The 16,473-nt window shown below is 51.7% G+C and overlaps 1 protein-coding gene across 2 annotated transcripts in view; it reads right to left on the bottom strand.

The window, feature by feature from the left end:
- Positions 1-16,473, bottom strand: part of Klhl29 (kelch like family member 29) — a 304,108-nt gene that overhangs the window by 4,240 nt on the left and 283,395 nt on the right. For both annotated transcript variants that reach the window (XM_041642969.1, XM_041642960.1), the window contains 7 exons: positions 11,736-11,938; positions 10,307-10,566; positions 8,075-8,273; positions 7,751-7,933; positions 7,358-7,538; positions 634-827; positions 182-326 (listed from right to left, as the gene is read on the bottom strand). In XM_041642969.1, the coding sequence (XP_041498903.1) occupies positions 182-326; positions 634-827; positions 7,358-7,538; positions 7,751-7,933; positions 8,075-8,273; positions 10,307-10,566; positions 11,736-11,938 (1,365 nt within the window). The remainder of the gene's footprint in view (positions 1-181; positions 327-633; positions 828-7,357; positions 7,539-7,750; positions 7,934-8,074; positions 8,274-10,306; positions 10,567-11,735; positions 11,939-16,473) is intronic.

Here is a 16,473-nt window from a genome sequence, read left to right as displayed (position 1 = left end):
CCAGTGTGAGACGAGATCATACGGAGCCATAGTTTGGGGATACAGGATCCTCTCACAGCTGCTCTTAGGGGCCCCATATTATACTCTAGTCCTGCCATCTGTTCCTGGGGTGGGGGCGAGTTCACCCATGCACCCCTCCAGTCCCCACTCCTCCACAGCCCCAGCCCAGATACTCCCTCACCTGCAGAACTGGCGAGAGTGATTCATATTTGGGCCCGCCTTGATGTTGCCTTTTTCTGGGTCGTAGATGGTGGTGGCTCTGGCGTAAGCTCCTCCCAGGATGAACACAAAGCCATTGAGGGTGACAGCTGGTGCATACTTGTTGTCTGTGAGGATGGCAGAACAGGTGGTCAAGGTCAGTGGTCCTGGCCTCCCTCCTCTCTCTTTCCCAGCGGTGCTCCAAATGATTGCCCTGGGACAGGCTGGGGACCAGGAGCAGGCAGAGTCTTAGCTGGCTTGCCCTTTTCTAGGTGCTGACATCCCCGCTGCGCCTGGGCTTTGGGACTACATGCTACCCACCGCTAGACCTATTTCTGTGGACAATTTGGGCTGATCCTAATTCTATCTGGGATGTGGGATGCGGGACTGTCGGGGGTCCCACTGGCCGGGACTGAGGAGGCACCAGATTCTTACCTATCATTGGAGACTCAATGAAGCTCCACGTGTTGGTCTGTGGCACATAGGACTGAAGGACACCCGCGGCTCGGCCTGCCTCATTGACTCCACCGAACACGTAGACCTTGCCACCGCACACAGTGGCCGCTGCTGAATGTACTGCCTTGGGCAGAGGGGCTACTGCCTCCCATTGGTTAGTAATAGTGTCATACCTGTAAAGAGGAGAAAGAGATAGTCCGTGTGCAAGGCAGGCCACGGTCCAGGACAGCAGCAGTCGGGGAAATTCAGCATCTGCTTTCTGCCTTCGGCATCACTGCATAGCCTAAGCCCACAGATGGGGACCCAGGTTTGGGTCATTTCCAGGCATTGCTCCAAACTGGCTTCATAGGCCTCCTTTTGAGCTGCGGTGGGGCCTTTTGTTGTGTGTCCAACCTCTGTGTAGATCCTGCCCTTGCTTACATAGTAAGCATCTCCATGGTGATGACGCACCCAGAATCCACTGGGGGAGACCATTTCTGCCCTCAAGGAGCTGCTGGTCCAGTGGGGAGGACAGCCACATCAAACATACAAAATCTGATGATTACGAAGGTTGGTGTGGCATGATGATGAGGGGTCAACATGCACACACCAGGACACCTCACTTTTTCACAGGGGAGGCTAAGCCTTTCTGGAAAGTGGCTCCAGGCTGGGTCTGGAGGGGTGAATGGGCTATCGATGTCAGGCAGAGGTTGGGCAGGTGCAAATGGGCTCAGGAAGTGTGGTGGTTGGAAAGCAAATGACCCCAAAGGGAGTGGCACTATTAGGAGGTGTGGCTTTGTTGCGGAAGTGTCACTATGGAGGCAGGTTTTGAGGTCTCACATATGCTCAAGCCACATCTAGCCTCATAGACCACTTCCTATTGCCTGTGAGTCAGGATGTAAAAACTCTCAGCTCCTTCTCCAGCGCCATATCTCCCTGCATGCTGCCTTGCTTCCTGCCATGACGATAATGGACTGAACCTCTGAACCGTAAGTGAGCCACCCCAATTAAATGTTTTCCTTTATAAGAGTTGATGAGGTCATCGTGTCTCTTGACAGCAAAAGAAACCCTAACATAGGAAGTTAATTGAAGGTGAAGGGATATATGTGGGCACAGGGGTATTTGAGGGACATCTGGAGTCATCCATAGTGGCTGGAGGTAGGGTAGATTAGAAGGCATTGTGTGTGCTGTACTTAGGGACTTGGGCTTTGTGTAGGGAGCAGTGGGCAGGCCCTGAAGGTGTAAGCAGGGAAACAACGCAATCAAAACAGGTTAGAGACCACTGTGGCTGCAGGGTGGGGGAGATACTTCAGGCAGGAGGCTGGACTCATGGAGACCAGGTAGACTAATCACCCACAGGAAGCTTGATGAGAGGTAAGTAATGGGTCAAGGGATGGTGAGTGTCAGGGGCTGGGCATGGGTGAGGTGAGTCCCGAGGCGGAGGGCTGACTGGGAAGGGTGGAGAAAAACCCTCTTTTGGGGCAGTCAGCATCTATGCTGTAGAAAAAGGGCCTCAAGTGTGGGCAGTGGGGTTCAGCAAGTCACGGTATTCTGGGGTTGTTGGCACTATAGGTGAAACAGGATGTACACAAGGCATTGTGTGTCAGCGCGAGAGGGGCCAGTACTCTGGAGACAGAGAAGTCTCCCTGAGGAAACCAAGCCATGGAGATGGCAGAGGTGGGGGTACTTAGAAAGAAACATGCAATCCTGAGGGGGTTTGTTAATAGAATGCCCATCAGCATTTACAGGCCCCCTCGGTGAGAAAAACACCCTGGCACCACCTGCTGGTTTCTGGAATGCAAAGCCTTCCACCTGCCTGACCCTAGCAGCAGGACCAGGGAGCCCCCCCCCCCCCCGGGAGAAAATCCTGTGTGCTGCGGCCACTGCTCTCCCCACGTGCAGCTCCAACAGCCATGTAAAACCTCAAGAAGAGAGCAGGAAACTATGGTGACTACCCAGGAAGTGGTGGATTATCACTAGTTTTTAATAATAACTGGGTTGCACAGTTTTCTAAATGTCATCAGTTGCTTCTCCCAAGCCCACTGAAATGAACCCTGGCACAACACTGGTTTGGTTTTAATGGCAGCGTCGTCCGCACGTACATGCATGTGGGGGGTGGGGGTGGGCGGCGTTAAGTACATTGTTGTGTAGCTAGGATGAAGCCCAAGTGAATAAGCAAAAGTTACCTAAACAGCCAGACTCCAAACCCGTGCATTCTGCATCCATAGATGCAGTCACTTGTGCACAGGGAATAGCTGAAAAATTGTGTCTGTGTTGAACATTAACAGATTTTCTATTATTTCCAAAAGTAATACAGTATAACAGCTCTTTACATAGCACTTACATTGTATGAGGTGTTATAAGTGGTGTGTGAAATGATTTGAAGTACCCATCTAGAGTCTGCAGTAGGCTGTGCACAGGTATTTGTATGTAGCTACTGTGTCATTTTATATGAAGATTTGAGCACTTGCAGATGGGAGTCTACAGGTATCCTGGAACTCATCCCCTGTAGTACCGAGGGGACTTTGCAGTATAAGCAAGAGAGGCTGGAGCACAACTGAGTGTCAGCATTCAGACGTTGACTGGGGAGTTCAAAGCCAGCCTGGGTAAGTAACACAGATCCTATTGAAAGAGAGGGAGGGAGGGAGGGAAGGAGGAAGGGAGGGAGGGAGGGGAAAGGGAAAGACAGAGAGAGAGAGAGAGAGAGAGAGGGAGGGAGGGAGGGAGGAGCTGGGGACCACAGGGAACTCTGAAGAGCCCCAACTCTCCCTCACCCCCTGGGGATCTGTTATTTGTCCTTGAAGGACACAAGGAAGAACTGAAGGCCCCTGGGTCCTGTAAGGTTTCTGACAGGTATAGTAGATGCTAACTAAAGCAAAAGGAGTTGTGTGTGCGTGAGCAGGAGACCCGAAAGTGGAACTCGAGGATGGTACAGCTGCAGGCACATTGCTGGGATTATCAAAGTGGCATGAAAGGTGCTTGCTTTCCTCGAGAGATGGATACACAAATTCTAGACTTATCTGGTACTTTCTAAGTAGCCAAGGATGAGCATAACCTCTGAGATCTCCCCAGTGCCACCCTTACAAATGTAGACAGCGATGCCTACCTTATATAGCACTGGAAATCAGACTTAGGGCTACTTGCATTCTAAGCAAATACTGTATCTCCAGAACATCCGAGTTCTCAATCCATGGCCCCATTTACTCTGGTAAGCAGGAGGTGGGGTGGCCAAAAGCAGTCAGGGAGCTTGTGTATAGGATTTGGGCTTTGAGGAGAGAGAAGAGAGAGCCCTTGCTTTTGAGAGGAAATGGCTGATAAGGCCAATTCCAAGGGTGCCTTGCAGCGTGTAGCGTTGGCTAGAGGCTTGAGTCTCCAGTGTGTAGTAGGACCACTGTACGATGCTAGGATTTCCAGCCCCAGAGAGAGAGAGAGAGAGAGAGAGAGAGAGAGAGAGAGAGAGAAGAAGAAGAAGAAGAAGAAGAAGAAGAAGAAGAAGAAGAAGAAGAAGAAGAGAGAGTGGGGCTGAACAGATCTGCTTCATATGCACTGCAGGATGAAGCAGCAAGGTGAAAGGGTGGAGAGGTCGAGACACGTGAGAGAAAGGAGGCAGGGACAGAACCGGAGCTAAGTGGGCTGTCCAAGGAGCTGCTGCTCCTGAGGTTTGCTTTTGGAGGACAAGTTCCAACAACCTAAGCGTCCACATTTCTGTTCAGTGTTCCAATGACCTAGCTGCCCTCAAGGTCCCTGCTGACTGTAGCTGTTTCAGCACTTACTGTAGACCTGCTGGTAGGGTACATCTGTGGCTCCCCAGACTTATCTCTGCTCCGTATGTGTCTGCACCCAAAGCATGGGCCCGAGTTTGCTCACTGGGACACCAGGGATTTTGATTAGCACATGGTCATGATCCATACACGACTCCCATGTTCCCCCTGTGAGCCTCTTCTGGACAAGAGCCATCATTAGCTCAGAGGTGGGCCCTCTAGGAGGAGGGTCTTATGTGCACCGTGTCTCTGGTTCTTGAGTGTGTGGGGAGGGGACAGCCAAGTGACAACCACTTCTGGACTTGAATGTAAGAAGAAGCCGAAGTCTCTTACGGGGCAGCAAGGGCTGCTGCCATTCAGTTGTAGATGGATGATATACAGCTAATAGGTAATGGAGCATCTTTTTGGGGCAGGGTCAGAGTTCAGATATCTGTTTAAGCCAATATGGCGGCTAGCCAAAGAGCTCCCACAGAAAGAGCTGGGGGATGAGAAAGATTATGTGGTTGTTAGTCTTCAATCTTTCGGCATAATGACACATTCTGCCAAACACATTCTGCCTGAGAGTTTGTTATTCCAGGTGGCTGATTGCCAAGCCATGAGCCCTCCAGTCAGCTCAATCTGTCAGCTTCCTGCTTGAGAAGGATATGCTAATGACATGCAAATGACCTAGCCGAGTGAGGTGTTCCACTATCATTTATGTAGTAACCACAGCTCCTGCAATATATTGCTGTAAAATATTAGACCCGGTTATTTATATAATGATATAATACAGGTTTGTCTATGGCGCTGTTGTTTTAATCTATAATTATGTAATCTCACTCTATTCCTGTAACACAGTAATGTAATATAATTATAATACACCATATATCTCATTCATTATCAATATAATAGCAATTTGTACCATTAGTGCTTACTGTGGAACAAAGCACCCTCGTGTCTGTCCCTCCTGTCATACTGACCTTCCTGTCACCCTGAACTGTCATCGCTTCTGCCACGTGGCACAGAGACTGACTTAGTCAAAGGGGCCTGTTCCTTGGGTAGCTACTGGGTGCCTCTTCCCTACTGGGTGCTCCACTCCCTTGCATGGGCACCGCCTAAGGGTCTTCCAGTCTCTCATCCTACAAGCACAGATGACAGATCTTCATGGGCCAAGGGAGAACTCGGGGTCTCTCAGGCTCCTCTGGGATCCCCAGCTGCTCTTGCATCCAATGGGCCTCCTAGGGGTGGACTCAATCTCTGATGCTCAGAGCTGACATTTATTTTCCAGCCATCTGGAAGGCTGAGCTCCTTGGGGAAGGCCAGTAGAGGCGGCCCCTTGGGGCCCCAGAGAACTGCTTCAGGGCCCAAGGAAAGCAAGAGGACCGGAGCTTGTCTCTACCCCTCCGTCAAGGCGCTTGATCTCTCAACAAATCCCTGTATTTATCAACAAGCAGAACTTTGCGAAATGAGTAATCAGCATTTTAGGAGATTAGAAATAGCTGACAGAAGCAAAGCAGGATGCCACCCTGCTCCGCGGACTCCTACATAGAAAACGTCTTCTTGCTCATGTGTTTATTATTGGTTGATAAATGACTGGAAGCTGATGCTTCTGGGGGAGCTTGGGGGTACACCTGGACATGCAGCAGGTTTTGTCCAAGACTCCCCAGTGTTGGGGCTGGTCTGAGTCCAAGCACAATATTAATATGTTCATAATCACCTGGGAATTTCCCATTATCATCAAATCAATATGACAATTAAATGTTGTTACCAAGCCCTCTCTGGATCCACTTGGGGGACTTAAAAGCCCACAGTGAACATTCAGAACCTGTCTCACTCTGAGACCGTCTTTGCTGGAACATTTATCAAGTACCCAATTAGCCATGGGGCGTGACGGGGGGGGGGATTCAAATTGAGGGGTAGGTGTGGCTTCACAGGCAGAAAGGATGTCACACTGCAAATGGTGTGGGCCAGGGTAGGGGAAAGAGCGGAGAAGCTATGACCAGTAGATCTTCCTGTGCTGCTAACTAATGGTCCTCTCCCACAGGTCCTGAGCATCTTCCTCTCTTTTTTTCTTTTCTTTTTTTTTTTTATAATTTATTTTATGAACATTGGTGTGTATGTCTGTGTGAGGGTGTTGGGTCCCCTGAAACTGGATATGTAGACAGCTGTGAGCTGCCATGTGGGTGTTGGGAATTGAATCAGCATCAGTGCTCTTAATAGCTGAGCTATCTCTCCAGCTCGAGCATCTTTCTCAAGGCGACCCACCCATTTGCTCTAAGAGCAATCTCGTGACTGGAAGGATCTTGGCATTTTCCCCTAGGGCAGTTCTCCCTCCAGTCTTTGGCCCTCAGGCATAGGCCTGACTTACATCCTCAATAGCCAGGCTAGGGTGGAGGTAGGGAGACAGCAGCCTGGGATGTGAAAGAAACGGCAGACCAACTTGGAATCTGGAGCTCGTGGGCTCATAGTTTCCCTCTGAAGAATTCTAGAGGCCTGGCTAGACTGCACCTACATCGCTTAGTTGGTGGGTGGTGTCTCTTCCCTGTGTTACTTTAGTCCAATTTACGTGCCATGTGTGGGATGCAGGAAGGATGCCTGCAACCTTCACTTGGCAGGACAAAGTGGCACAACCACTGGCATGGCCCATCCTTGGGATATCAATGCCAGCTTTTCTCCTGAATGCTTTGTCTCTGGGCTGGTACTTGTAATCTACTGTGCACCCTTAACCAAATTTTACTCACATCCTCCTATGATTGGACCTTGGGCCACACCTTGTGTTACACCTCAATGGATGTTAACAAGAATGTCCTCTTTGGTGACTCATGAGGTCACATCTTGTGTTCACTTCCTTTTATTATGCATGATGAGCTTGGAATGGGCCAGTCTGTAGACCATTGGTGTCAAGGAGGTGCCGGGCTTAGTGATGTGACCTTAGTGTTCAGTGATATCAAGAGATGCCAGCTCAGGGACTGTGGCTGCCTTACCTCTCCACGTGGTCCACGTTGCCTGCCACGCCAAGGCCTCCGAGAGTGTAAATCTTTCCATCGTAGACTAGACTATTGTGGCGACAGCGAGGGACAGTCATTCTGGAGACCAGGTTCCAGTTATCCAACAGGGACATGTAGCACCAGACATCAGCCAGCGTCACCCCTGATTCCATACCACCTGTGGACAGAATGGGGGTACAAAAGAGCAGATAGGGGAGCTGAGGAAGGGCTTGAGGACAGGTTGCTCTGCTCCAGGGACAGAATCAGGAGGCTTCATCTGCTAGCCAGACAGCCATCTGGGGCCTTGACCTTCCTCAGCCCTGTGTGTAGGAGGCAGAGGTCCCTTGGGAAAACCCATCCCACTTCCCACCCAGCCCTTGGGAGCCTTACCTGAGAGGTAGATGTTGTCCCCAGCACTCACTACACTGAAGAACTCTCGGTCATAGAAAGGTAGAGAAGCCAAGGGGTACCATTTGTTGTTCTGTGGATTCCAACAGGTGACAGCCACCAGTGAGCGCTGGGTCATCCCCACCATCTGACGGCCCCCAACCAAAACGATGACCTCAGCCACACCTGCAGGGACACGGATGGGCATCCTTGAGACACACCCTTACTTCGTCAGCAGCTGTGCCTGGCTCTTGTCTGGGGGACCACCTGGAGCTAGCTGGTTCCATGGCATCTGCAATTTGGGGATTTGGGCATGTCCCTTGATACCTGCAGAGAGGCGGGGCCGGGTTCGGGGTGTCTGCATCTCCTGCCGGGCATGGGGCAGCATGTGGTAGCGCTTAGCCTCGTTGACCAGGTCCCGGCATGCTTCTGATGACTTGATCAGCTCTTCATTGTCCACCACATTGAGCAGATAGCTGGGGTGGATGAACGGGAGGCGGACGGCAGCTAGGAGCTCTGCTGCATACTGTGGGAGAGAAGAGGCCGGATTCCGCTCAGAGGAAGCCATCTCTTATGAGCTGAACGGAGAAGGACTTCCCATGTGGGCATGTCTCAGAAGCAAGCGCACACTGCCCAGCCTGGCATACTAGACAATGGGAGGCATGCAGGGCTAACTGGAGGCGTGGTGGCTGCAGCTGGCACTGGAGCAGCCTGTCTCTCTGTCCCTTCAGCCTCTTGTCACCACACCCTATCTATGTCGTGGATCATGACTGCAAACCATACTGCCAGGCGGCTGAAGCCAGGAGAGTAGGAGCCTTGCATCTCAAAGAGGTGTGAGTGTGACAGGAACCAGGTGGGAGGACCCAGAAGCACTTAGATGATGACTGTCAGGTGACCACGTCGTACTACAGCTCCTTAGGAGTGTCGCTGCGTCTCATCGTGGCTTCGGGACCCTCTTATCCTTCACTCAAGGCTTTTCCTGCATTGATGTGAACTTCCCCGCGACAGGCACACGGCTCACCACTCCACCCACTTTTGTTTGGTCTGGCGGATGACTGGCAGGAGTAATTGGGGGCCAGTGCAGACCCTACGCTGAGCTTGTTACTGCAGCTGCGGAGGCTGATGAGACCCTGCTTCTGATGGGAGCCTACTAGGGCTGTGGAAGTGGGAGAGGAGTGCACGGGGCAGATGATGTTTGAGATGGAAGAGTTGTGGGGACATCCAGAGGCACGGGAGAGTGAAAAGGGGTGTGACATTTGAAGGATTCTTGGGTGTAAAGGGTCTTTTTGGAAGGATGCGGCACATAGCAGATGGGGAAGGCGCGAGACCAGGGTCTCCGGGCAAGCCTGGCTGAGCTCATACCACACGCTGGGCTGAGGATGTGGATTTGAGGGTTGAGGAGAACTGGGGCAGTTACTGTCATTATCTACACAACTCCAGTTCCTTTTACTAAAAACTAGCTTCCTGCCAACCTGATTAAACGAGGAACCCACTTCTCATAGACCCCAAGGACTCAGTGGTGGGGTTGAGAAGGGGCAGGGAGCCATCCATATCTCTCTCATCCTTGTCTCCAATCTTCCCCCAACCCATTCCTTGCCCTTCCCCCTTCCCTCCCTTTTTCTGGGTCAGAGTTTCCTGTAGCCCAGGCTGAAGCTCACTATGTAGTCAAGCCTAGCTTTGAATCCCTAATCCTCCTGCTTCTACTTCCAAGTGCTGGGCTTACAGGCATGTGTTACCATATTTGGCCGTGTCCTTTTTATGTTCAATGAAATGTGACAGCCTTTCTGACCCAGGACTTGGTGGCTTCAGCGTGTTCTGGGGTCTGGCTTCCCTGACTCTGTCCTAGTGGTTAGGCTCCCACCTAACCACCATTCCCACTTCCACTATTGTCCCATTTATTGTTTTTATATTCTGGCCCTTCCAAGGCTTCCAACAGCTGCCCTGACTTCCAGGCTCCTCACTACAATAACCAATGGTGATTCCCTTCTGCATGGGGCCTACAGTTGGGACCTTCTGGGTACGAATGGGCCTTTGAGCACCCCAAGACTATCTGGGGATACTGTTGTATCTCTCTTCCTCCTGTGAATGATCACTCTGGCTTTTCTGTCTCCTCTGGTAGCCTCATGTTCTTGCCTATCACACACACACTGGTTTCCCACTTCCGGAATGGTTTATGGTTGCTCTCACACATTTGGGAGCCAGAGTATGTCCTCTGACCTCCTGAGATCCCACATACCCTGGTCAGGCACCCACTTTTCTGTCAAGCCCAGGTACACGCCCCCACTCTCCCCCAGACTCCGTGTTGCCTTGGCAAACCTGGAGACTCGTTCTCAGCCGAGCGGAAGTCCCTGAGAGTCCTCTGGAGACTGCGTCTCTTTTTCACCCCCTCTTTCCCCTCCCTGGCACTCTGTGTATGGAAAAGGATGTGTGTGTATGTGTGTCATTATTTTTGGCTTCTACACAATCCTTGCTGTTGAGACATGGAACCCTGCCCCCTGCTCCTTCCTCCATCCCTGCAGCAGGTCCCAGCCCTGCAGGGACTGGGTGGAGCCAGCCTACCTGTGCCCTCGCTGCTGGGTCCTTCTTGATCCACTTGATGACAGTTTCATAGACCAGCTCCTCGGCCTTGGTGTTGAGACTGTCATTGGAGACGTAGGCGATAAAGTCATCCTTAGAGATGCTGAGGATCTCCTCTTGGGCGGCCACCTCTGGGAAGATCTGCAGCGCAAAGGCCTTGGCCATATGGTAGAGCTCGCTGCACTGCATGGCCTCAGCCATGGCCAGCACGCCCAGGCAGTTGCTGGCGGTCAGTTGCTTCTCTGGGGTGGACAGAGTGAATGGTCACTGATGCGGAAGTCCTGGAAGGACCACCTCTTGCTCCCGTCATCATCCCCGGATCTTCCTTTGAACCCAGCCCATTTTCTTGTGGCCCTGCCTCCAGCATCTATAGCTGTCAGTACCCTACCTCCCAAGCCTCAGAGCTGTTTCCAAAATTTCCTCTGCCTTGAGTCATGGGGACCTCCCAGGGCTTAGTTCTACCCCTGCAGATCCTAGCAGGAAAACCGAAACTGTGAGGGATGTCATGAGCTTCTTTCCTGGCAGTAGAGGGAGGGCCGGGGCTTCAGGATTTGGGCCTAGGCTATGGGTACCGGCCACTTTGAAACTTATAGTGTCTTCCATCATGCTTGATGTCACAGACATCTTTAAACCTTGTAAACAACAGTCCTCACATATCAGTGTACCTATGGTCCTTAGAGTCCCTAGTCCACCATCTAGACTCTAGGATTCAGTGACTAGATCTTCTGAAACCTGGCCAATGGATCTTCCAGGCTAGAACTGGCTGTGTGCCTCATTCTGTCACTGTAGCTCCTGACCCTCCTGGACTGATGAGTCCTTCAGCAGTCCTGATCCTTTTTAGCTTTTCTTTCTGCAGATACACCCAGGCTCTGTTTATTTTTATCTTGTTTTATTTTATTGATGATGCTGTCCTTGTCCCCGGTACTCCACAATTCCCAGCCCAGCTAAGCCGCACCAAGCTGTAAAGTGAGCATGCTCTGGGCAGAAAGTCTGGGAGGTCGTGAGCCCATCACCAATATCCATGCCTTGCAAAAACGGTTCTGAGCTTCCAAGGGTTAGATCAGATGCACTGACTTGTCCAGGCATCTGTATGGCCTGGGAACCAATATGTTAAAAGGAAATAGAGTGCATGGTTGATTCATCCAGGTTTAGTGGCCGGGGCAGAGCAGTCAGGTTCCTTACCTGCACAGGCTGTCCACACATCCTAGTGGTCACAGGTTCTGGCAAGGCCACAGTGACCCCTTCAGTGCATGCCATTCCATCAAGCCACCCACATGCTCAGGTAGAATCTAGATATCCTGGCATGATCTGGGGACACACAGCCCTCCTTGCTCTATTCTTGCTGGCTGGAATTTTTCATGCATCTGCCCCATTTTCTCTACAGGATGTAAAGGCCCACTGGTCAGCTTACCGAGAAAGGACACGCAGACTTTGCAGAAGGTGTGAAATTGGAACTTGCTGGCAGCCTCGAGCAGAGTCTTGGCATTGGCTGAGTCGATGACCAGCGAACCGGTGTAGACGAATTCCAGCAGAGACTCCAGGACGTCAGCCTGCAGGTTCGAGAGCACCAGCTCCAGCTTCTCCCGGCTGCTCTGGCTGCCATCCTGCACTGACCTAAGGCACAGAAACCAGGGTGTCCTCACCTGCTACCCCTGCGGCCACCGCCGCTTCCTCACAGGGCCAGAGTTCCCTGTGCACCTCAGTCACTCCCTTCATCTTAGGACTCAAAGGACACAGCAATGACACACCTGAACCTAATGACCTGACACAGGATCTGAAAGAGAAGTCTGACCAGAGGCGCCCCAGAGAACAGAAAACCTTGCTTATCACTACTCGGCATGTCCATGCAAAAAAGATGCAAATCAAAAAGCATGAGCTGTGAATGGGGACAAGGACCAGGACTAGCCCCAAAGGGAAACAATATGGTTTAGCTACCTGCTGGACCTGGTGTCTACACCACATGGTACCAGCATGCCCTGGCAAGCAGGACCTACTGCCTCACAGGGCAGAATCTCTTCCAGCTGAGGCTCAATGGCTCCTGATTGGCTGCCATCCTAGTCAATCAGGAGGTGTCCTTTTGAGCACATCTTGAAGACCCAGGGCCTTGGAAGGCTGCCCAGGAAGTCCCGCTGACCCCAACCTCTCCAAAAAACATATTGTTTCCTTTTAGGCGTGGAAGGGAAGCCCTTCATGACATTGCTTTGAAACTGAAGACAAGACAAGATAGACGGACAGAATGGTTAGAGCTGGGGAGGGGAGAGGAAAACAATCAAGGACTTCCGCCACAGACAGCCAGCAGCCATGACCTGGGGCCTGGCCCGGGGCAGGGGTGCCCTCCTGCCACATGGAACACGGGGTCAGAGGTCAGAGTGGCCTGCGTGTAGAGTGTGCGTCGGGCTTGTGAACTGGGGTGGGGAGCAGGGGAGGGACACAAATATATCAGTATGTTTATATCTGGTGTCTACAGAAATACAAGACCATTGCAAAGGCTCCTAAGGCCTGGCAGCTGCTCCCTATAGCTGGACCTGGAAGGAAACAGATACCATGAAGCGAGAGTAAACCGATACAGAAGTGAGGCCGGGAGAAACAAAACAAAAAAACAAAAACAAAACACCCAGAGCGTTAAGTCAGGAGGCAGGTTTCTCAGAGGCCATTGACTTGACCACCCCTGCTTGGCTACTTTCACCACCCCAGCTTCCCTCACTGAGCCTGGCCTGGCTGGGGCTGTGGCAGGGCGGTGAGCTCTGTTGCCTACCCACTGACTTCTGCAAAAACAAGGGGCCAAGACTCTTAAGACTGGTCCCTTGGGTGTACCTAGGGCAGGCAGTAGAGGTGTACCAATGCCTGGTAAGACAGTAGGTTGGCCAAAGAGGCCGGGGACAGCTGCTGAGAGAGTGGACAGAGCACTAGTTGGGAGCAAAGGGACCTGGGTACCCTGCTTTGCCACTGACAGATATCCTGAGCCTCTCCGGCCCTCAGCCTCCTATTCTGGAAAACAAGATGGAAGTAGGTGAGGCCTAAAGTTCTGCTGAGGCTTAGCCTGACTTGGGCCAGAGAAACCTCTTCCCAGGAGATCCTTCTACACAACTCTGCTTTTATTCTCAGCACCAGAATTTGAAAATTTAAGGCCTTTGGAGCTCCCAAACAACCTACAGTGTGCAGATTACTCTGGGACCCTGAGGCTGTTCCTTTTCCACAGATGACTCATGTGACCAGAGAGTCTAAGGCCTTGCATGGCTATGTCCTGAGCAAGCCTAGGAAGAGAGAGGGCAAAGTATGGCCACACAGAGCATCTGGGCTGAGGTCCTTTCAGCCCACACATGCTTACTCAATGCTGAAGGGAATTCACACACCTGTGTTTTACTGTTGAGATGGAGTCCCAAGCTTGGATGCATTTGTTAGATGTAAAAATAGCTCTCACATGCTCCCTAGAGACACCATAAATCCCGACTATCCCAGGCCTCAGAGGCTATCTGGTCAACTTCTTGCTCCAAGTCTTTCCTGCCTCTGTGTCCATCCCTAATGACCTGGCCTTTCCTCTGGACTTCCTCAGGCTCTGTAGAAGTCATCCTGGGTATAGTGTGCCCGGGCTGATGGGGGTCAACATGGGCCTTTTCTCAAGATCCCTTTCTCTGCTGCCACCAACAATTGCTATCTCAGGGTGTCCCCCAAGACCTCAGAGAGAGGAGCTCCACCCAGTGAAGAGGCGAGGTAGATCTCTGAGGTGCAGAGGCAGACACACACGACCCTGGCTGACGCAGTGCTGGAATGAGAACTGTAAAGGGCTAGTACAGCCATACTGCTGGCAACGACCTGCTGCTTCTCAAGGCTGAGCCTGGGAAAGTGTGTGGGAGCTAGAGCTGCCTGCACTGTGAGATGCACCAGGAAGGAGAGGGAAAGTACAGGGGCTGAAGGGTGTGGCGATAGAATGCATGACTGTGGCTGTCTCCATTGGGCAAATGATTGACAAGGGGGTGCCAGAGACTCCTAGGACTAGAAAAGCTGGCCCCTTCCACTTTATTAGTAGCCTGGGACAATGGTCTAAGGGAGGCATGAGAGTTTGGATATCCCCCCCCGCCCCAGCACACAGGTGGGATTTACTGTGTGGTTCATATATAGCTCAGAGAACTGCAGTGGCCACCAAAGGCTGGCAATGACTGTTTCCAATCATTAGATGATTGTAGGCTTCTACCTAGAGCTTCTTAGGTCTCTACACTCCGAGCAGAGGTCCCCTAGGGACACCTCACCTGATGGGTAAGCCCAATCGCAGCTATAATGTTACATCCATCACAGTTATGAAGAATGCTCTGTTCTCTGTCCTAAGCTGGGTCTAGAGTGACTGGCTGGCCCCTGAGGGTTGAGGGCACAATGGTACAAGATGTACAGAACCACAGAAATAGACTATGGTAACACTGTCTGTGAATCTTATTCTTGGGGGGTTGGTGGCAGAAGTGTGGCATCCTATCTGAGTTCCACACACTGTCTGAGGGTTCCAGCAGGAGACTGGAACTGCTTGAAGTTACTTTCTTCCAAGTGGGGATGCCCAGGAGAGTCTCAGCTCCTAGGTACAGTTGCTGCTCAGCTGGGCTGGGTTTATGGCTATGTCAGAGATGCCTATCATCAATGAGTCGGATGCTCTTAGCAGAGAACTCCTCCGGGATAAGTTGCCATTTCCCTCATCTGCCTGCATGGCCAGGTGTTTGCACAAGGCACACTGGAATTGGGCACTGTCTGGAAGTGGAGGGCGATGGTGAATAGCGGCTATAGGCAGGTGATGGACACAGCTGTCACTCTGTCCTTCTGATGTGCCCCCCCCCACCCCGCCCAATGTCATTAGCTCCAGAGTACTGTATTTGTGTATACCCAAGTCCCACTGGGCCCTGTGGACTTTAGCGGGCCTTGGGCCACTCTTTGTGAGGAGGTAAGGCAGTGGGTCTGGTCTCCATCATTCTGTTGACACCCAAGAGCTGTCAGTCTCTCTTCTTGATGCCTTGTTTTCAAGGTACACCTGGGTATTCTAGATGAGAAAGGGGACAGGCACCTGGGGAAAGAGGTACAGGGGGTGTATCTTCACTGGTACATGAAAAGCCCCATGTCAGTTGGTGGGTGGGTTGAGTCAGTATCCACTCTAGCTTCCCACATTGTGGCTGAAGAAGGAAGGAGAAGCTCAGAGCTTAGCATCAGGCTTTGTGAAAAATCAGGTTAGGAAAAATCAGTGAATTGACTGTTTTTGTTCAATGTGAAAGAGACTAGATTTTGCATGTCATACATAGCCCATTGGGCTTTGTTGTGAGGCGGGGCGTTCAGCTGCCATGCTTAGGTCTCTGTCCTCTTTGGTATGATGAGGAACAGGTTTTCTCAGGTGCTGGGCATTTTCTCCCACACCTTGACTTAGAGACATGCTGGGAAGTGCCAGTGATGGCAGGAGACGCCAATGCCATCTTGTAAGAAAGACGGGCATGTCCCCTCTGACAAAGCCTGTAGCCTAGCCAGAGAACCATTAAGTGGAAGTGACTGGCCTTGATTACTGTCTCTAGGGCACTTTTGCATCCCAAGAGATTCTCCGTGCCCAGAGGGTAAACGAAGGGACTTTGCCATGGGCCAAAGAAGACCATGCAGACGAGGGGATGAGATGTGGCCTGGGAGTTCAATCCTAAGGGCTACTGCTAGATTCTCTCCATGTATGTGAGCTGATGAGGGAAGGATGAACACCCCGATAATCATCTGAAGGCAATGCCTCATTTTTTATCTCTGCTTTTCTCCTGAAGGCAGCGCCTCAGCCCTTTGTCCCTCCTCATTGTCCAAAGGTGGTGTCACCTCTGAACACCCTATGGAACTCGGCTGGCCAACTAAAGGTCTGGTAGAGCAGGCCCGTGGCTTTTGTTTTGTCCTTGGCTTGCTGCTTGCCTCCTGTCCAAGGGCTCCTTGGCCTTCAGGTCTCATCTAGATGGCCCAGTCAGTCCCCTTGCAGGTCCGCACACAAGCGTCTGTCTTAAAGCAGATTTCTGTCCTTGATAGGCTTTGTGGCCTGTGTCCCCAACATTACATGCACACTGCACACACCACTGCTTGCACAAGCTTGCTCTGAAGCTTCCCTTTTCTTCCTCACAGACTCTGCCTACAAACAGAAAGCAGGGTTTGCTTTTCTA

The sequence above is a fragment of the Microtus oregoni genome, unplaced genomic scaffold (genome assembly GCF_018167655.1).
Source record: "Microtus oregoni isolate MIOR12 unplaced genomic scaffold, Mior012 000002F_ref0000024, whole genome shotgun sequence".
NCBI lineage: Eukaryota > Metazoa > Chordata > Mammalia > Rodentia > Cricetidae > Microtus > Microtus oregoni.
Note: the sequence above shows the minus strand (reverse complement) of the source record. Positions and strands in the feature narration are given on the sequence as shown.